The 21,452-nt window shown below is 38.5% G+C and overlaps 1 protein-coding gene across 5 annotated transcripts in view; it reads left to right on the top strand.

Annotated features, from left to right (window-relative positions):
• Nucleotides 1–21,452, top strand: part of BMAL1 (basic helix-loop-helix ARNT like 1) — a 51,872-nt gene that overhangs the window by 20,769 nt on the left and 9,651 nt on the right. For 2 of the 5 annotated variants that reach the window (XM_054198676.1, XM_054198675.1), the window contains exons 2-12: nt 5,615–5,734; nt 6,477–6,624; nt 9,660–9,680; nt 10,689–10,727; nt 11,036–11,077; nt 11,898–12,055; nt 13,497–13,576; nt 14,589–14,681; nt 15,416–15,533; nt 17,702–17,851; nt 19,213–19,459. In XM_054198676.1, the coding sequence (XP_054054651.1) occupies nt 6,485–6,624; nt 9,660–9,680; nt 10,689–10,727; nt 11,036–11,077; nt 11,898–12,055; nt 13,497–13,576; nt 14,589–14,681; nt 15,416–15,533; nt 17,702–17,851; nt 19,213–19,459 (1,088 nt within the window). In that variant the 5' untranslated portion in view covers nt 5,615–5,734; nt 6,477–6,484. The remainder of the gene's footprint in view (nt 1–5,614; nt 5,735–6,476; nt 6,625–9,659; nt 9,681–10,688; nt 10,728–11,035; nt 11,078–11,897; nt 12,056–13,496; nt 13,577–14,588; nt 14,682–15,415; nt 15,534–17,701; nt 17,852–19,212; nt 19,460–21,452) is intronic. The other 3 variants (XM_054198678.1, XM_054198680.1, XM_054198679.1) reach the window with 3 other exon arrangements.

The raw sequence follows: 21,452 nt of genomic DNA, 5'->3' as shown, positions 1-21,452 counted from the left end.
AAACTAGCAAGCCCTGTTGAAACATTCTTTTAGCTGAGGTTCACTGAATAGGTAGAGAGGCAAATGGTCTTGAGACGTGAGAGGAAACGAACTCTCCTGTGTTGGAGGGTCACAGGGTCAGGTGATGATACAATCTCCAGACCCAGCGGCTGTTCTGTAGAATTGTGCACTAGACTTTTAGCTCTATCGTTAGAGGTACGTACCAGTCCCCTGCTGGGGAGGCAAGTACTTCATCCATAGCACAGACAAACCCCTTTCAGTCTAAACATGTTTGATTCCTGGAATTGGCTTTGGTTTTGTTCTGGTTTTCATTTTCTGCTGTGAAGGTGGTCCATATCTCCATCTGTAAGGCCTTCCCATGGGACTGCATCAGCCTTGAAACAAACATTTATCTGCTTCACTGACAGAAGAACATGAGCTAGGATTTTGGGGGGTTTTTAAAGCTATTCAGTTCTCTTTCAAGAACCAGCCTCTTTCCCTTTCTTTCCACATTGTCTAAAGCTTCATATTTAGAGATAATACAAAACAGGGAGGAGTGACTGATATGCCACATGGGTGTGCTCCACAAGCCAGAGAAAAGGGCCGACAGGAACCCTATGAAGCGCAACAAAGGGAAACACCAAGTCTTGCATCTGGAGAGGAAACCCCCATGTCCCAGGACAGACTAGGGGCTGACCGTCTGGAGAACAGCTTGCGGGTCCATGAACCAGCAAGGGTGCCCTTGCAGCAAAGGCGGCCAACAGCCTCCTGGATAATGTTAGGAGTGGTGTTGCCAGCAGGCTGAGGGAAGCGATCCTTCCCATTTACTGAGCACTGGTGAGACGATTCTGTGTTCCTGAGTCTAGCTGTGAGCTCCCCAGTGCAAGAAAAAGTTGTCTTAGTTACCACTTATTCTTGGTTTTGAAACAACAGAGAAGTCCTTTGTTGAAATATCTGGAGGTAAAAGTTTTAAGTATTTCCCCTTTTATGCAAGGAGAGATGGGATCTGATACCCCTCTTGAACTGGAAATCTAAGTGCTGTATGGACAAGACAAAATTCAGAATCTTGTCCCGTGGCTCCATTACCACTCTGACAGTCTGGAAAACTCCTGTGGGGTGATGCCATGATATGACTCATTCTGTCTTTTCTTAGAGGCGCTAATGATGAACGGACTTGTTTTCAGTAGGGGAGTGCATGTGGAGACTACATGGAGATGTATTGAGAAACTGCCTTTACATTTACTTTCTAGAGCTGAAAGGTGTTCTTTGTGCCTGTGGAGTTTTTCTTCTGTTTATTAGAGACCTTTTTTCCCCTAAGTAAAAATAATTCATCTTGTAGCTTTGTGGCTGGTTTAAATTCATGGGATGCTTCCCTCCAGCCTGCTACTTTTTCCTTAGGAAAGATCGAGAGCAACTGTTTGAACAGTAAGTCTCTTGAGCAGCTGAAGGCTGTGCCTCTGCCTTCTACAGAGCAGGAGATGCTTGTGCCCTCTTGTGAGGGGCTGGGTGTCAGCAGCTGCTAACGTGCGAGGTGGTTGGATCACTGCTGCTCTGTGTGTGTGGTTAAGGACGGGGTCAAAACATGAGCTACCAATGTTGCTAAGAGCTTGGGTCTGGAAGAGTTTCAAAACTCAGATGTGGATTGTAGGCTGCTGGGGTTGGCAAACATGCTGATGAGTGAGTGGTAAAAGGATGACCTCAACCAGCAAACGGGGGTAAAATCACTTCTTTGCTCCAGAGGGTGCGGTGATTCGCATCTGCATGTGAGAGGAAGCCATAGGGCTTTTTGTCTTCTGGGAGTACAGAGTGTTCTCGCAGATAATATTAGCACATTCAAGGAACACAAACGTGCCATTAAAACAAAACAGTATCAATATATTGGGCAAATGTGAAGTATACTGACAGCTGCTCCTTAAGTACTGGAGGAAAAGGAAAATACCACTGTTTTAGTTCAAAGATCTTCCCTTGATTCCTACAGAGTATTTCATAACAAAATTCTGATGTAGGAACTGCTTGTTGCTTGCAGCAGCCATGCCCATGTGTGCCAGCATGCATCTTGAGATCATCATAGGGATGCTTGCAGTCCTTGTGCTGCTAAGCAGAAATCTCCCACCATTGTTGAGTGCGTGTGCATCTGGAGTATACAAACATCTACAGTGGCTGCTCTTCTGTTTCTTGCTAGTTTGGACTGTGACAGTTAACTTTGGAGATGGAATATTGCTGTGAAGGGAAGCAGATGATTTCCTTTCTGTAGCTGTTTTTGGTTCAGTCATTACCCATAGGGACAATGACTATCTTCTCAATTGCTTCTTAAGGAAACCACACCATAGTTTTCCTTTGTCATTGCAAAATAGTGCTTTTAAGATATGACACACTTCTGATTCATAAAGTTATGAATTGCATTTCTTTTAGAATAAATACGTATGTATGTTGGAGATAGTTGACTCGTGCCTAGGGGTAACTGAAACTGGTGGTGCTTGTGTAAAGAGGTCTTGACTCCCAGATGGGTGCTTGGCAGTCGTAGTTGACCTACTTTAGCTCCGACCTTGATTTGCTCAGAGGTGTTTATGTACTCGTGATCAGCTTTGCTGCATGATTAAGCTAGTCACGTGTCATCTAACTTTTTTTTTTTTTTTGAGGGATGAACAGTAAGATTTGTTTTTACTGTCTCATTAGCCTTGTTGCAGGGGGTTGGAGAAAGATTGAATGCAAGGGAGGGGAATCCTGAAGGAAGTAGTCCCAAACAGGCTGTGGAGAGACACTGTCATGAGATAGAATGACAAATTATCATTTGATTCTCGTCTACAAAGAATTTAATCAGGAAGTGGACTACATGGCACTTTTTCAAGTAGGTCCTTGAAGTACTTTGGCAAAAGTCTGGGCGTCATAAATGGAAGATTTGGACTTTGCTTACATACATGGGTAACTTTTGTGTTCCTTCTCATAGAGGGTTTTTTTTGAGCCATTGAACAACTGGCACCTGGAGGCTGAAAAGATAGTAAAATATTCCATTTTTCATAACTTTAAGAAAGCCTTGCAAGAAAACGTTTCTCTGAACTGTTCACTATTTATTATAGCTGGGCATGTGGATTTTTGCTCTGATCATTGGGTTGACATTTTCTTAACTTTAAACTTCATTTCAGGAGACATGTGTGATTCTTAACTCCTGTAATGCTAAAATGTAGGATTGTGGTTGTTAGAACTGGGATGAGCATTTGGGACATGGTAGAGAAAGGGCTGACTTGAAAAGAAATTGAGAATTCCATTTTTTATGTAATTTGTTCTGCTTAAATGGTCAAGACACTTAAAATAGCTGCTTCAAAACTTTCAAATACAGACACTTGGTTGTAATTTAAAATAGCACAGCTGAACGGATACTTGATTTCAAGAATTTTTCTATAAAACTGCTTTAAAATTTTTGTTTTGAGATGAACAACAAAGCAATTTTTTTTTTTTTTTTGCATTAAAGCACACCAGTGACTTGTGCAGTGTTCTGATTATTAAACTATAAAATGCTGACTGTTGCAGGCATTCTTAAAGGGAAAGGACTGCGTTAAACCCTTTTTTTCTTTTTAATTCCAGCTTATCCCAACCGTCTGTCTGAGGTTATCATAAGTGGTCCATGGAATTATATTGAGCCGTAAAATGTCAGTTCAACAAGTACGCTCACACATAGAGGTGTTCAGGAACTTTTGAAAGTTAATTGTGGGTGGTTGGGCCAGAAATTTTAGAAACTACTTGTTTCTAGCATGTGCGTTATACAGTGCTTGGGTTGTGTATTAGGTTCCAAGAGTGAATCGTGGATGCACAGCAATTGGACAGTGTTTAAACAACAACAAAAAAGCGGCATCACAGGTAGTTTGGTGTGACAGTACTTTTATCACTGGATTCATAGGGCTTAGCCACAGGCCACATTAAGTTTAGCTGTAACTAACTTCTGCACAACAACTGAGGTTGAATATAATGTTTTTGCATCTGAACCAAGCACAGAGAAATGGTCAGTGACTGTGGTTTAACCGGTGGCTTGTAAATTAAACTGCAGTAATCTCATAAACCACAGTAACATAATCAAGTTTATAGTTGGACTACTTTGAGTAAGAGACAAAGCAGACAAGTAGGAAAAGGCCGGTTTCGGAAGGCTTGATCTACAAGTAACTGTATTAGCGTGAATGAAAGCCTTGTAAAATAAACTGGTTATGGATTCAATGAAAACTTATAATTGGACTTAAATTTTACTGATCTAGCTTCTGTCAGTGTCAGCCGGCCTCTTAACTTTCCTGTACCACTATGCCCACACATTTGCTGACTCCTTTTTTGTTTTTGAGAGAGGACCGCAGAGAAGTTGTTGGGCGGGATGGACGACGAGTCCGCAGCAGCAGTTTTGAAGCTCTGCTTCTAGAACAACAGTCCTCTGTTCACAAGGTGGTGGTATTAAGGCAATGACTTGCCTGACCTTAGATTTAAGAGCTGTGAATCCTGACTGTTATTACCGTAACAAGACCAGCAATTTTGATAATTTAAACTTCTGAAATAAATTCTGAATTTGTTATTCTGGCAGAGCTGAAGAAATGCCATTGACTTTGGATTTTGTGAGGTTTCTGTTGTCTTACAACTCCTAACATGCCTTAGCATGCCCTGCTTGCTGCAGGGGGTTTGGACTAGATGACCTTTAAAGGTCCCTTCCAACCCAACACATTCTATGATTCTCTATGATTCTATATATGCGATTCAGTAGAATCGGTTATAACGCGGTCATGTTGACAGAATACTGGTTGTTTGACTTGGGAACTTGTGAGTGTGTCATGGGAGCTTGCCGATCTGTGTAATTGGGAAGTTCTGCTGTCATTGCAGGTTGGAAAGACAGTCACAACGTTCACAGATGCGTTAACCAGAAAACAGTGTATCCAAAAGACTTTAGAATTGTTTTGCAAGAGGTAGACTTAGAACAATTCTTAAGTCTTGCATAGTAAGTTTTGCTGGAAAACTTGTTTTGTGACAGAAATCTGGAAGGGAAGGACATACACCTGCAGACCAGCCACTAAGTTTACAGTGTAGTTGGGAGACACAGTTGAGGACCTGAGTTATAGTATGGGGTGTGGATTTTATTTAAAACTTAAGCCTGAAGAATAGAACAATGTTTAACCCCTCTTTCCTTTGAAAATGCCAACTGCTGTTACAAGGAAAAATAAAATGGTAAGCCAAGCTCAAACTGTCTTACTGCTATGGCCACCTTAACAGTGGGGCAGCCAGGAGTGAAGGGCTAAGTCTGTCTTTTGCACTGTAACAGCAGTTTGACTCGTTGGGGTAGCATCTGACAACAAATGTGTTCAGATGTGATCATTGTGAGCAGATGGGTTTTATGCAAAGACCAAACAATAAATGGTAAGCAGGGCCCAAAAGGAAGTGATGCTGAAGAGATTCCTTCTATTCCAAAGGTTGGTCCATCGGAGATGCACATCCCAACATCTAACCCTTTTGATGATGGATAGAGCTTCTCCACTTCATAAGGAAATTAAAATACAATCCTTGAGTAGAAAACATCAGTTTGCTGTTGTAAACTGTGTCAAAACCAATTCTTCTAGACAAACTTGTTTTGAAAATGTTTTTTAAGCTTGCTGGTTTTCTTCCCATTCAGGTTTTTAAAAGTACTTGACTAACAGAATATGAGGCATGGAAGAATTTTAAGGTGATCAGCTGCTTCAGGCTGAGCATCATCGACTTTCCCCAGGTGGATCTAGGCTTCCAAGGCTTTCAGGTAAAAACTCTTCTGTTTCACAGTTGATGCCATTTAGTAATGAATAAGCTTTCCACAGGGTTTCTTCCAACAATATAATTGTTTGTAGTCTAGAGGATTAAAATATATATGTTTTGGGTGAAAAAGCTAATTAAACTTGTTTGTACCTTTAACTATTCTTCTTTAGACCATCAGTGGGTTATTAATTTTTTATTTGTGGCGTGTGCTGTAGTGGATGTGTTTATTTAATCTGATTTTCTCTGGAGATCTTCTGAATTCTGTTCCATGAAATTCAGTGGAATTGGAACTCTGAAAGCTTATGAACTTTGATAATACGATTTTTCAAACAGAGAGACACACTAGAACTAGAGTTTCCAGTCAGCGAAAGGCAGACAGAACTTATCCTTTATTTATGTTAGGTAGAAGCAGCTGGCTGGCCAGTTAACATAAGAGTAAACTTGGTTTAGTTAAAGATCACGCTGAAAATTCTTTAAAAACAATTGTGTTAAGTAACGTGTTTTTGAGAATGGTCATGGTTTGTATGCAATATTCAATATACTTGTAGCTGGAAAAAGAGAAATTGCCTATTTTCTGTTTTACGGCAAGAGGAAATAATAGAATTGTGATTATTTTTTTGGGGGGGCAGTTTTTAAGAATACTAGGTTTGAGATCTTTTTTTTCCTGTTTGTTTAAAAATGTGTAAGTTTCTGCTTCTATTAATGCATTTTTTTGGTGTGGTGTTTTTTTTTCTTTTCAATGTTAGACAATCCAATGGCAGACCAAAGGATGGACATATCTTCTACAATTAGTGACTTTATGTCACCAGACCCTGCTGACTTAATCTCCAGTTCCCTTAGCACTTCAGGAATGGATTGTAATAGGAAAAGAAAGGGAAGCTCTACTGATTATCAGTAAGTTGGATTTCTCTTGATTTAACGCTGCTAAAAAGAGGTTGTAACAAAACAATACAGTGTGGGGAGGGGATGACAGAAATATTTATAGCAATTTTTAAGTAACCTTTTCTTGACAACCCGTCATAAAGGTTTTGATAAAGGAAAATGCTACTAAGAGGAAAGTTCATTATTTAACAATAAAAATAAAGCCTTCATCTCAGTGCAGCCAGAATTGAGGGCTATCAAATGGGGTAAGGCTGAGAAAAGGCGGCTTTGGCTGATGAGGGGAGAAAAAAATTAATACTGATGAAATATACAGTGTGAAGGTTGATTATATTGATTGTTTACCTAGAAAATAGAATGTCTGACTAGCAGTAGGGAAGATAATAAATTCATTAAAAAGCAGAAGCAAAACTGAGAATAGTTCCTTTTCTTCACCTATTTTTTGCGTTTTTAGTCACTTCCTATAAATGTGCTGCCAGCCTTTGCCTGATGAAGCTATTTTGTTTTCCCAGTTGAACTTGAATCTGAGTAGTCTCTGGTTTGCGGCAGTAGATCTGCCTTTCATTTAATCAACTGATTTAATCTTGTGTTGGTCCTCCACTGTAGGCTATTACTCCTGACAAAATAAAAACTTTGTTTCTTGTGAATCAGTGATAGAATGTGGTTTTGTTTCAAGAAAGCTGCTTCCCCTTAAGGGAAGCTGGCTAATAACAGTGCGCAGAAGCAGTGTCCAAACCATAGCTTCTGTCTTGGGGCAGGTGTTTGAAATGGAAAGAAATCTCACCGACTCTGCTTTAGAATAGTGAAGGTCATAGTAAACTTGTCAAATTTCCAAATGTGTAACTTCTTCTGCACTAGGGTACACCAAGACTGACCTACTTACTGTCTGTGCAAACCTCATATGGATTGTAGCTTTACAAAGTCTAGCTGCAGGGTAACTTGTGAATGGGTCCCATCCATTATTAATAAAGCTACGTCGTTAATTTTTATGTACCTTAGCACAAATGTTATCATTGTGGGCCTTTGGATTGCTGACAGTTCTTTTTACAGGGAGGGGTAGGATTTTTAATGCATGCAGAGTACGACAGAACAGGTTCCCTATGCATAGGACTTCTTTTTAGGAGAACTCACATGCAAAACGTTAAGTACTGTTTAAAGACCACAAACATAAGGCACATGCCTTCTCTAAGATGCATTTAGTCTTCCTGAAAAGCACGCGACTCCCTCTAGTTGAATTGACTACTACAAAATTCAGTGAACAGCCTCAATCTTACCAACTTCCTCTTCTCTAGAAAGGATTTCTCCACCTTTATTCTTCTGGGTAGGAAGCATTGCTCAAGTCCTCTTTTCCAAAAGACAGCTTGCTCTTGTAAGTTATAATTCTGCCCTTTAGGTTGTGTGTGCATTTTATTAAATATGTGAAAACACCGTCTCCTTGAATCCTAAGTAAAATAAATTTATAACAGCTGTCATCATACCACAGTTCATGTTGTGTTGCAGAGGAAATGGTGGCTAGTAAATATTCCTATTTTAATATAGAACTTAAGGTAGACTTCCTTGATCCCTCCTTCTATATGTATGTATCAGTAAGTGTTCAGAAATGCTACTGTTCAGCTTTTGCTGCCTGTTAACAATTTATTTCTTACATAAATTGTCTGAGTGCCCAGTTTTATGCTTCATTTACCACTGAAGTCAGGGAATAAGGAAGGAAGAAATGGACTGTTTTAGTGTGGTTCTTCATTCGTCTCTCAAGTCCAAGCAACCATATTGATCAGCTGCGCTTTCAGCTCTCCACACCAGCTTCTTTTCAATCCTTTCTCCTGCCACTCCTGTCCAACCTATTGCTTTCACTTCAAGAAAGGTTGTCTGTTCTCCACTATGGTCTGGTTTAGTCAAATGCTGGAATCCAAGACTTCATGCACAGGTCTATAAACAGTTGATTTCTTTTCATGGGAGTAGTGTTTTCAGTTGAAATAATATATGATAAGAAAACAAACTATCCTGAAGTATTTGTAACTTGCCTTGTACCTCGCTTTAGGTTTTGCTTTCTGGGTTTTCCTAAGGCTAAAATGAATTTTGTCACAACAAGCATCCACTAGCTAAAGGTGGCGTCACAAGTGGAAAACTGATGCCTTGTTTCTGTTTCTAAGTCCTGTTCTAGACCTGCGTGCCAGGTCTTTGTGAGCATCAGAAGTGCCTTGAGCCGCTGACTGAGACTGTAACCCACATGTGCACACTGAGAAAACCTTTAGCATTATTCAGACTTCTTGTAAAAACTAATCACAAAGATAATTGATTTAAAAGTGCAATGAATAATATATGATAAACTACCATGCTTATTTTTAAGAAAGCTAATGCCCAAAGTTGAATGGTAATAACTGGTATGTTAATGGCCAATATGAGAAGATTTTTCATAAGGATCTTATAAAACATAGCTTCTTAACATGTTAAAGCTCTGTGGTATTTCAGATCACTTTACAGTCTTGAAGTGATGCCAGCAGTTAGCTTGCATGTAGAAATTCTGTTGAATTTCCTTATGGTATCATAAAGTCTGTATAAAGTTCAGCATTAGGACTTTAGTACTGACTGAAAGAAAATGTTCATCTCTTCTGCTGGGCAGAATCAAAAACTGAGAAACTTGGGATACGTTTTTTTTTTAATTTTTTTTATTTCTGGCCTCAGAGTCCTCCGAAATCCCATTTATCTAACCACAAGGGCAACACGCATAAAGCACAGATTTTTTATTTCTGAAGGTGAAACAGTATCTCAATGATTTGCATAGCATAATTTAGGTTAGTCATTTTACTAGTTTTTCATATTAAGTGTAATAAGCTACGCTATCTTTTCTTAAAAAGTAGAATTACTCTGTCAGAAAGTAGGTTCATTTCAACAAGCTTGTCTCCTTAGAATATGTTCACTGCTATTGTCTTGTTTTCGTTGTGCTTTTCATTTCAAATAGAATATAAATTAGCTTGAGAATTTCAACAGAAAATGTGAGACATTATTCTTATTTCCTATATATGGTGTACTTTATTTTTCTTTCTTTTCAGACTTGATGGCTTTCCTTTTGAGTAAGTATAAATATTTTAATAATTGGTTTCACTTGAAAAAAATGCTCAGTGTTTTTCCTTGCCTTTCCCTCCCCTTTTCCTAAAATTTGCAGGTAAAAATTAAACCAGAATAAGCCAGGCTTAAGAGTGCCCATTTAAGCACAATTGTACGGATTTATATATCAAAGCATTCTCTTCCTAATTCTTTTATCTAACAGTGCTGTAGTCTTAGGCATTCAAGCTTTTTTTTTTCTCCAGATACATGTATGAAGCACTTTCCTTATTTCTGTACATATGATTACAATATTAAAATGTAATAAGGGGGATCCTTTTTATTCTTCCTGACTCCTTACGTTATTTTTTTTCTTCATGTTGAGACAAAAGTAAGCCATGTATCTACATTGGAAGTTGTACTAATTTAAAATGTGCCTGGTTAGTGTCGTACAGTCTCTCATTCTGTCCATACATTTGGCCGTTTCCAGTGGCTCGTTGGTCTACATTATTAACATTTCCTACCCCAAAAATCAACTACCATAAGGCAAACTAAAGTGTAGAACACACTGGCATCTGCACAAAGTAATTCAGGGCAATTTGTGAATTTTATGCCGGGCAATTTGATGACTGCCTCTGGTCAAACTTTTAACTACAGTAAATGCAAGTTAATAGCCCTATTTCTGATGGAGGCATGAAGAATATCTGCTTTGATATGGTCTTTTCTCTTCCCTCTAGTCAACTGAAAAGCATTTTTATAACAGATGATATCTTTGAACTGCAGCATGTTTTACTGTCAAACACATCAAACTGTGCCATTTTGTTAGCTACAAAGGAAACACAACTAATTTAAGAAAATGTTTTAATATTACAAAGACCACACGACTTCTTTGGTCCTTCCAGGTTCTCACTTTTCTTATTTTTGTATTTAGGATTTAAAGATGACAGGAATACTTCATTCTAATTTTATGATACTTTGATAACAGTTTTGCTAATTCTGCTTTATTTGTGATATATTGCTTTATTCTCTTTCTGCAGGGAAGGTATGGATACAGATAAGGATGACCAACATGGAAGGTACTATTGATACAGTCACTGAGATGTTAGTTCCACAGTACTGACATAGTGTGTAGATACCTGCTTTCAGCGTCACTGTGGTGGTGTCCCACATTGTTTGTTTCTTTGCTGGGACAAAGGGTTAAGATTGTTAACACTTAGAGCCACAGTATTATAAATAATGATATTTTCTGAAAGAAAGGTTAAATAAACATTCAAATTTTTAAAAAGAATTATTTTAATGAGGATCAGTAGGTATGTAAGATGCATTAGAAGAGTTGTTTTCCGTGTTTTCAACACTGTAACTTTGTGATACCATTTCTCAACAGATTGGAGTATACAGACCAACAAGGCAGAATAAAAAATGCAAGGTAATACTCTAAACAAATATATTGAAAACAATTGCCGTTTGTGATATATGAAATATTTGCATGTGTTTCTTATCCTAGAAATCTTTTTTTCTAGCTTTGACCTTCTCTTATTTTTCTGTATTTTTGCACTGTTAACATTTTTCACGTATAAACTGCATATAGTTTTGTGAAAATGCTAACTTGGTAGGTAACTTGATTTTTGTCACTTCTGTTAATATTAACATTGAAATTGAAGTCTGTATATGTTTCTGATAATGTTACATTCTTAATCTTGTTTCTTTCAAATTCAATAGTGAGATAAAAGTGTTAACATTGACTCTTCAATATGGGAAAATAGAAAACAAAAAAAAAATAACTTAGTGTTTATCATAATTTTTCCTGGTTAGGAAGAGTTTAGTTCAGAGGTATCTCAAATACTTCAAATGGAAAGTGTAGGATGAGTAGAAGACTTACATTGCCACAGCAAAAGGTAGTTTTCAATACTTGGTATATTCATACAGTATCCTGATTACAAATTCTTAATTGAATGCTTTATTCAATATTTATATACACTGGAATTTGCTTTATCTGCAACTTTTATGATTCCAGTTATGTTTCAGTGTACGTGCTAAGAACATACATACTTATAAGGGTTACTTACCCAAATAATGAACATAAAATGTCTGAAGAAATCTGTATGTGGATGGTCCTTTTCAAGAAGGTAACTTAATTATCAGGAGGAGGAAATTTTTGTGGTTTTGTTATACTGGATTTGGGAATTTTTTAATATGATTTATTTTCTCATGCTTTTCTGTTTTTCCTCACCACCTTACTTGTTTAGGGAGGCTCACAGTCAAATTGAAAAAAGGCGTAGAGATAAAATGAACAGTTTTATAGATGAACTGGCATCTTTGGTACCAACGTGCAATGCTATGTCTCGAAAGCTAGACAAACTCACTGTGTTGAGAATGGCTGTCCAGCATATGAAAACATTACGTGGTAAGTTGATTGGGGTGGACAGGGGGGCCGGGCAGGACGGGACTGGAGGAGGATGGCAAAATGGGGTTACCCCAAGCCATGCTTTTTCTCCCCCTTTCTTGCCCTTTTGCTGAAAAGGAGTTAGTTAATGCATTTTGGGAGGACTTCTCCCCCTTTTCTTACTGTTTGATGCTGCGCCATCATTTATAGCTTACTGGTTTGTGGTCCAATATCCTGATCTGACTGGGAAATTTTGAGGTGGAAAAGAATAATTTTCCATAGTCTGACCTGATTGATCACCGTCACTAGATTCAACAAAAAGAAGGCAGCTGAGGTAGGAGGGAGCACAGGGCCTAAGTGGCAGTGCGCGGTTGACTCTTGTGTAGTGCTGAGCCATGCCCTTGGGCAGGCAATGTGCAAAACTTGTTGGATAGGGAGGTTAGATTTTAGGTGTAGCTAATATTTCTACAGGGCTTCGGAGTTTTTGTTTTCATACCTTTAGCTCTGTGTAAAAGAATGAAAAGTGCTTTGAAAGTTCAATTTTAGTTTTTTTTAACCAGTTTCCATTACAAGCACCTGAAGGGAACCACACAGGTTTGGAAGAGTTTGGGAATTTCTGTATGTCCTGCAGTTTCATATAAGAGTGAACCAGTGCTTGGGTGCAATTGGTGATGATGGTGAAAGCTTAAGCCTTCAAGAAATATGCCCCTGAGAAAAGATAGCATGCAGCTAATTTAAAGAGTCAGTGTTCTAGTTTCTAGGAGACCTGATGTCTTCCAATCATATTTATCGTAGCGTTTTTGAAAGGTTTAAGTTTTTCTGCCACTGTTATTTAGTTAGGTTAGTACTTCTTAGCACTTCAATGGTTACTAATTTGACTCTCTTTTGTCTTTATGTAGGGAATAGAATGAGAAGAATTACTCTTTAATAAATAGCTGCCTCATTTGTTGCTAATTTTGGGGTTTTGTCATCGTGAGATGATGTCATTGTAACGTTGGTTTTTTTGTCTTTGGTACAGAATGAGAGAACTGATTTCTAAGTTCCTAACTGACAATCTGTTTACATGAGCTTGTGTTTTACTGAGTTATAAAGAGAAGAAATAGTTTGAAGGTTTTTACTCTTTAATCTTTTTTTCCATTTCTAATTCTGAAATAGACCATAAATCAAGCATTGCATTTGGGTTAAAAATACGTTGAGAAACACTTTTATATTTCAGAAAGCATTTAATTTGCATTACTTCATAATGCAGTACTTGTGTTTTAGAAAAAAAACTTCATCCTTTTTTGAGTTAGTACCACCAGAGCTCATCTTGATAGTAAAGCAAAACCAAAAAGCAATTTTCATTTTAAAGAACACCTGCAACGAATAACAGTATAAAAAGGAGCCAAAGGAAGGATCGCTCATTTAAGTGTGTATTGTTAAGTTTGATAAGGGGATTTTTTTGTTCGTTTGTTTTCTCTAGGTGCTACAAACCCATACACAGAAGCAAACTATAAGCCTGCTTTTCTATCAGATGATGAATTAAAACATCTTATTCTCAGGGTATGTTTCAGCTTTTAATTAAGAGACATTAATGGCTGTAGATACAACTGTCCCAAAGCAAAACACCAGTATTTTTCTGCCTTGTGTCACAGCTTAAGAATGTTCTGATTATGGAGGATAATGTAGAAATCTGCAAGACTACTGCATAAATCAATGAGTTTTAATGATGACTAGCATATCTTAATTTAAGCAGGATAATTTAAGAGGAGCATCTGAGGGTTTTGATGGTAACCATCAGAATCTTCAGTTATTTCATTAAATGAGCCAAAATTAAATAAGTTGTTTTCTTGCAGAGTTTCTGCCGTGGGCTACCTTGACATGATTTTCAGTGTACAATGATATAATAAACACCTTTTTTTGAGGTCACTAATGTAACATGACTTAGTATGTTTGGCTGCTTGCCCTATATTTCTTTTATAGCATGGAGAGCAGGTATCAATTGTCAATAGTTAAGCTGTTTAGTGGCTTGTGTAATTTGTGAAGCACTGCAGTGTCCAGATGCAGCATATGCAGAACTTAAATTTCTGCAGTGTTGTGACTCTAAAGCTAGAAGACTATGGCCTAATCCTGCATGCTTGTATGTGACTGAAAAAGAGTACTATTGAAATGGAAATTACTTGCCTACAGGCACATAAATAAATATCCAGGTTATGTTTGGTTTCTAAAAGAGGAACTATGGAATAAATACAGTTAAAATAATATTTTAATTTGAAGGCGTTATTGAACAGAATCATAATATTATTGGACAAGACGTGGATTCTTTCTTCTCATAGAAGTGACTTTAAATTCTGGGCACGGTGCCCAGAATGATGCCAAAATTGTTTGCAGATGCAAAGAAAACTTTATTGTAATTTCATATCTTGCCTGTTGACTCAGTTATCTCTAAACATTAAGACAGCTCTCCTAGTGTAGAAATTCTACTGTATACAAAGTGTTTTTAAAGGTTATAATGATGCAATGAGGATGTATAACTTAGTAATTTACTTCTTTTTTTTTCTCCCCTCATAATTAGGCAGCAGATGGATTTCTTTTTGTTGTGGGCTGTGACAGAGGGAAGATACTGTTTGTTTCAGAATCTGTCTTCAAGATCCTCAACTACAGTCAGGTATTCTTTTCCATTTTAAGTAATCATAGAATCATAGCATGGTTTGGGTTGGAAGACACCTTAAAGATCATCTAGTTTCAACCCCCCTGCCATGGGTAGGAAGGGGCCTTAAAAACTTGAAAGCTTTTTATGATTATGCATTTATATGGGGGGGTATTTATGTGAATAGTCTGTCTTGAAAGCTGAGAAAGAGCTCTTCTTTCCGATGTCATTAGAGAAGACTCTTTCTGGTTTACATCCAAACTAAGGAGGCGCAAAGGAACTAACTTTACTTCACTGACTGATGCATTCTGATCGGGGATTTACCCTCTGGCCTGTAAAAGTGTTATCTACTTGGGAGTGTAAACAAATACGGAAAAATCAGTCTAAAGTTCTTCCAGTTCACTCACGTGAATTTTTCAACTTAGACATGGGATGTTCTCACTCTTCTTTCCAGCTGCAATTGCTGTTGTGCAGGTTTCCCCTCCCCCCCACCTTGTTAAATGTATTGTCCCAGAGGCACTACCACTGTCCCTGATGGACTCAGCCTTGGCCAGTGGCGGGTCCTTCTTGGAGCCCGTTGGTATTGGCTCTATTGGACATGGGGGAGGCTCCTAGCAGCTTCTCACAGAAGCCACCTCTGTAGTCCTCCCAGTACCAAAACCTTGCCACACAAACCCAATACAGGATGCTAAAATTGGGAAAAAATACTGAACAATTATTTTAATTTTTGACTGAATATTCAATCTCTACAGAATGATTTGATTGGTCAAAGTTTATTTGATTACCTTCATCCTAAAGACATTGCCAAAGTGAAGGAGCAGCTCTCTTCTTCTGACACTGCGCCACGAGAAAGACTTATAGATGCAAAAAGTAAGTATTGCCACCTTTTGAAAAAGTGTCATGTAGTCTGAATATTTGCCTAATATTGAAAGTTTTTGTGGGGTGTGCTGTTTGGATTGTGTGTCATGCCAAGGAAGTTTGAGCTTAAAGACGGGGGGAAAAAAAAAAAAGAAAAAAGGGAAGAAACAGCTATCTGAATGTAGAAGCTAGTAGGTTTGGCATGCACTGCAGTATTTTTGGATTAGTTTAACTCACTGCACCTGTGAGGTATCCTCTCTTTTCCAGGCATCAAAAGTTTAATTTTTTCCGTTGAAGCATTTGTTCTACATCTGTCATTCTCAATGGTCAGAATATACTCGGTATTATTTTGGTTATCCTTAGCTGTTAGTCAAGATAGAGGATTTTATTTATTCATTTATTTATTTATTACTACCACTTCCATCAATGACCTAACCTTTCTTTTATAAGGTTTTTAACCTGGTCCTTGGAATAATTTCCTGCTATGTATCTTAGCTCTGTTTCACTCTGGTCTTTTAAAGTAGTTCTGTATCTGCGTTGCTTTTGAGGTGAGTGGGTGTTTAAATTCAGTCTCATAACAGGAGTCTGCATTGCTTAAGTAGAAGATGGTATCTTAAAAGTGCAGATTTTCAGGTCATTAAGTCTCATGCTTGTCAGAAGCAGAAATTTCCAGGATCTCATCTCAAAGAAGCCACCAGCTCAGCTTCAGAAACTGAAGCTGAGAGAGATCATTCCAGGGCAGCGAGCCTAGAGGCTCCAGCTGGATCAGCTGAAGTTTTTCTGGCTCCTGGTTTTGTCTGGTTGTCAAGCATGTATATCCAGTGCTAGCTCCTTTTTTTGTATGCCTCTGACAAAGTTAGGGCAAAAATAAATACTATGAATTACAGTCTTCCCATCTGCTATGATAGACTGATTGATAGAATTTCAAGAACTCATATTCTTAAGACTACTAGTATGTATGTATTTATTTTTACGTTGGCATGAGTGACTCAGGCACAGCTTGTACTCTCACTGAACAGCAGTTTGGAGTGCATGTGGTGCAGGACAGCCTGACCTCCTTGAGGTGACCTCACTCCATTCTAAAGTTAAGGGAGGCAAACTTTACACTACAACATTGGTATCGTTGTTTTCCTCCTTATGTTAAAAGTCTACAGGGCCCTACAAGTTTTTGTACATGTTTATAGATATTCCCATGCAAAAATGGTTGAAGTGGAGAGCAGGCTGTGGAAAAGTTGCTATGTGATTTGAATCCTCCATCAGCTCTTCAATCCATGTCCCCTGGCGCTCCAGCTGCATCACTGACATTGCTGATACGTGTGCTCCTGATGCATGCCAGGCATCCTCCTGGAGCTCTCTTTGTACCAGCACTCTGCTGTTGGCTCCCAGAGTTGATGTGTGTGTTAGCACTGTGTTTCTCCAGTTACTTTCCACAGAAAAGAATCCAAGAATCTCCTGCAAGAACACGGTAAAGGTCAGGGCATGTTCATATGGACTTACTTCTTTGAGGCTAGAGACTTCTTACGCATAACCAGAGATCTTGGGGATTTGCAGTCCCTGCTACCTTCCCCCCCCCCAGCCCCGGCTTCCATCAGAACAATGAAGAAACCTGATGTCTGGGAACACACCAGTTGAGGAGGTCCTGGAATGTCACTGGGCCTCTTTTGCTCTGTGCATGCGTATGTGCTCTCTGGGTGGGTGTTGTGATAGAAAAGCCTTCCAGTCTGAAGGGTCATGGGCCTATTGAGTAGCTATATGTATGAAGTACTGCTCCGGTTATGGGTAAATAATCTCTCTCTCTCTCTCTCTCTCTCTTTTTAATCAGTTGATTAGTGTTCAAAGAAACCACATTTATTGCAAAACTTGTGTGGATTTTTATAATTGCTAATCTTTGCATTTGGAACCCTGTGTTCTCAAGTGTGCGTCGATGTTTTCACGCTAAAAAGTGTAATCGGAAATTCTAATGTTGATATGGTCAGTTGAGTTCTGCACGTATTCCCTTACGAAAAACTCCAAAATAGGATTTCTGCTTCTGAAGAAGTATATAAAAGGACTTCTGTGAAAGTCCCAGCATAGTTGAAACATCGTACAGTTGGGTTGTGTACTGTAATCATTTGCGTGGTTAACTCTCTACCTGACAAAGGCGGCTTCCTCACTTCCTCTGTCCTTCCTGTTTGCTGCAGCTGGACTCCCAGTTAAAACTGATATAACACCTGGGCCATCACGACTGTGTTCTGGAGCCAGACGGTCCTTCTTTTGTAGGATGAAGTGCAACAGACCTTCAGTCAAAGTAGAAGACAAGGATTTTCCTTCAACCTGTTCAAAGAAGAAAGGTAACAATTATGCATTTTATTACCAAATGTAATGGCTGTCGGGCTTTTTTTTAATACAGTTGCTCATTTGCAGTGGTTAAATTTTACATTTATTGAACACTGTCAATGTTTCTTATTAAGATATTGAACTATGTCTAGGTCTGTTACTACTTCGTACTTCCTCCTCCCCTTGCCCCCCACCCCGAAGTAGCCCTTACACACTGTATTAGCATATAAAGCCAAATTATTCTCTCTGCTTTCTTGATTTATTTTTTTCCTGGTGTGGTTACTGCATCTTCTTCAGACATTGATGATTATATCACATTCAGTCGTGACCTTCTAGCCAGTGTCTCCAACAAAGAAGAGCCCATTTCTGTTTCTTTGCTCCATATTTGACAAGTGATAATTGGATGGATATCCACCTTAAAAAATGAGTTTATTCTGAGTTCATCTGTGGTTTTGGTACATTCTGGGTACTGGAAACATAGCATTTCTACACCAGAAGTATTTGGTCATAACGTTATCAAAGTTGGTAACATTTTTTTTCCTCTGCAGGCTTCTGAACATGTTGGAATATCTATTTAGTCCAAATTTGGAAGTTTCTTCTTTGAATACTTTGAGTTATAGATTTGATATTAGTGGAAAGTGTCAACTGGAGAACAGAAGGCAACTTCAGTGTTTTGTCTCTGGACGTGCCAGCTGCCCCAAGTCCTTCCTGCGAGGTTCAGACACAGCTTGAACCTTGGGTTGTGCTGTAGTGCTCATCCCTGAGGAAAACAGTTTGTGCGGTTTGGCATAAGCCTATTAACTCTGCCTCTCTATGGAAGTTGTCTTCCTTGCAGTTTTAGGACCTGCTCTGTGCTGAGGAAAAGGAGTTCTCCTTTCAGATCCTGACTTACTCGACATTGTGAATCTTCATCCTCACCTCTATGTACAGCTGTCCCCTCTGTACCCCAAACAGGGTATATTCTGCCAAACAAATTGTTCCTGTATTTTGTAGGAGCCTCACGTTAAGCTGAAAAAGCATCTTATTTATTAATATACTAATTTCTTCCAACAGTCCTTTAGATTATTTGCATCCTTTGCTGAAACAATAAAATGTGATGCAATTTCTACTTAAAGATTATCAAAAGCAACCTTGGTCTAAACTGTGTGGTGTTTCAGTATAAACAACGGTTTTGCAGAGATAAATTGTTTATTGAATTTCTCAGATTCGCTGCATTGATGCAGGAGTGATGAAAAATCCCTTAGTGAACAGTATCCCAAATTTCCTGGGTAAGAGAGGAGATGTGTTATTAGCAAAACTGAGATGAAGTTCTCAAGATCCATGACCTAACTGCCTCTTCTTTTTCTTTTTCTTTTTTTTTTTTTTCTTTTTACAGCAGACCGCAAAAGCTTTTGCACTATTCATAGTACAGGATATTTAAAAAGCTGGCCGCCAACAAAAATGGGACTAGATGAAGATAATGAACCAGATAATGAGGGTTGTAATTTAAGCTGTCTTGTTGCAATTGGACGGCTGCATCCTCACGTAGTACCACAGCCAGTCAACGGTGAGATCAGGGTGAAACCTACGGAGTATGTTTCTCGACATGCAATAGATGGGAAATTTGTTTTTGTAGATCAGAGGTAAGAATACTTGTAGTAACTTCCACAATAAGTCACTGTCCCACACTGCTCTACTGACAGCTTTACTGAAAGCAGTGTAAATACTACTGAAAAAAGAAATGACTGTTCTTTTCAGCTTTTTACTTAATCCTGACTGCAAGGTATTTTGGTTCTTGAGACCCAGCTCAAAGCTATTACTCTGTATTTATTCAGTATTACTGATTAAATTTTAAAAAAAAACAACACATCCAAACCTCCAAAAATATGATTTACTGTAATAATCCAGGGATCATTTCTGCCCGTTTGTTAGGGGAATGTATATATGCAATCCTCAGAAGAATATGCTGTCCTATTTTTAAACTGGACTACCCTCTTCTTGGTTTGAAAACTTTTGCAACCACTACACAGCTAAGTTACGGTACAGGCTGCATCAGGCTTTGATACCATATACATTCATTTAACTATATACTTGGACATATTCTGCTGAGTTAATACTTCTGCATGTGATCTTTTGTGTTTATAAGAAAGCAAGCTTTTCATAAGCTTTGCTTCTTGGAAAAGGTTTGAGAACTTATACCAGTGTGGTATCTTCTTTCAAACATCAATTTTATTACTTATCTAAAAGGCTAATTCCTATCTTTTTCATAAGAAATTGCTTGAATTTTCTTAAGTAGCAGAGACACATGACCTGGGTCATCTTTCAAAATAACTGGCATCGTCAAAGGAAGAACGGTGGTTGAAGGGTGTTAATGGAGGGGTTATGTTGTGTTGGTTGAGAGGGCTTGGTTGGGTCCCTTCCTTGGCAAGATGATTGAGACTGCCCAGATGAGGCTGTTCCGGGTTGCTTCTGGCTTAGGCTCAGTTGCTGACAATGTGAAAAAGGGGCCAGGATCCAAACTCTGCCAGAATCTGCCTGCTGGAATTTGTTTCAGGGTGTGTCTGGTGTGTCAGCTGATTTTTAGTGGACTTTGAGAGGAAATAGAGCTGAGAGTCTTGAGAGGAAGTGCACTAAGGAGAAGGTTTTTTGTGTGTGTGTTATCCGTCTGGTTGGGGTGGTTGGGTTTTTGGTTTTGGAGGTTTTTTTCGGTCAGGTTGTTTGGGTTTTTTGTTTTTAATTTGATGGAAATCTTTTTGAACTACCAGCTCTTCAGCAGCAGTGCTTAGAGCCGGCGATCGCTCTGGGAGCTATAAGAACATTTGTAGCCTTCCTGTTGCTCAGAAAGCGTGCTCTTCTGTTGTGCCAAAGTATGGTAGTCTGTGAACGAATTTTGTTTTCAAAAGATCAGATGTATTCCCCTGATGGATAATTTTGAAGTATTTCTAAAATAGTAAGACTCAGAAAATGTTGATCCATTGGATTTAAACACATATGCTCATATTTAATTGTTTTCTAGCTGTTGTTTACAGACCTTGGAATGTGTATGCTACTTCAAAGGGCTCTTTGGAAGGGATTTTTTTAAAAGTAAGCCTCATCTGTAGGCTTAAACTTGGCATCCCATGATCCTTGCTTCCACTGGGGAATATTTAGGCACCTGTAAAAGTTGAAAACTATTAATTTATTTCCATGTTAGGGTTTTTTGTTCATATAGACTTGCACTGTTCCTTTGTCATTTGCCCAAAGGAATGCAGGAAAGAAACACTTCCTAAACTCTCTGTGACGCTAACTTTTTGTCCTTATGGATCTCATGGTCCCTGGGGAAGAACTGCTATAGATTAGGTACTAACTAGCTGAGCCACCACAGTCAGAGAACTACGTAACAGTTCACTCTCAAAATGGCAGGCTACACAGAACAGAGGTTTAAAGAGAACTATCCCACCTCTTATTTCTTCAGTGCTTTTAGCGACTCTGGATGCTGAATGTGAGGGTAAAATTAAGTTTATTTTCTATGCAGATGACATCATATACAGCTTCAGAATTCAAAGCTGCCTTGTTCATTTGGGGAAGGAAGCTAACAAAAAAAGTAAATAAAGGATGAAATTCAAGAAGGACAAGAACAGTTTCCTTCCTTGCTTA

This window comes from Rissa tridactyla, chromosome 4 (genome assembly GCF_028500815.1).
Source record: "Rissa tridactyla isolate bRisTri1 chromosome 4, bRisTri1.patW.cur.20221130, whole genome shotgun sequence".
Taxonomy (NCBI): Eukaryota; Metazoa; Chordata; class Aves; order Charadriiformes; family Laridae; genus Rissa; species Rissa tridactyla.
This window is presented reverse-complemented; position numbering and strand designations above follow the sequence as displayed.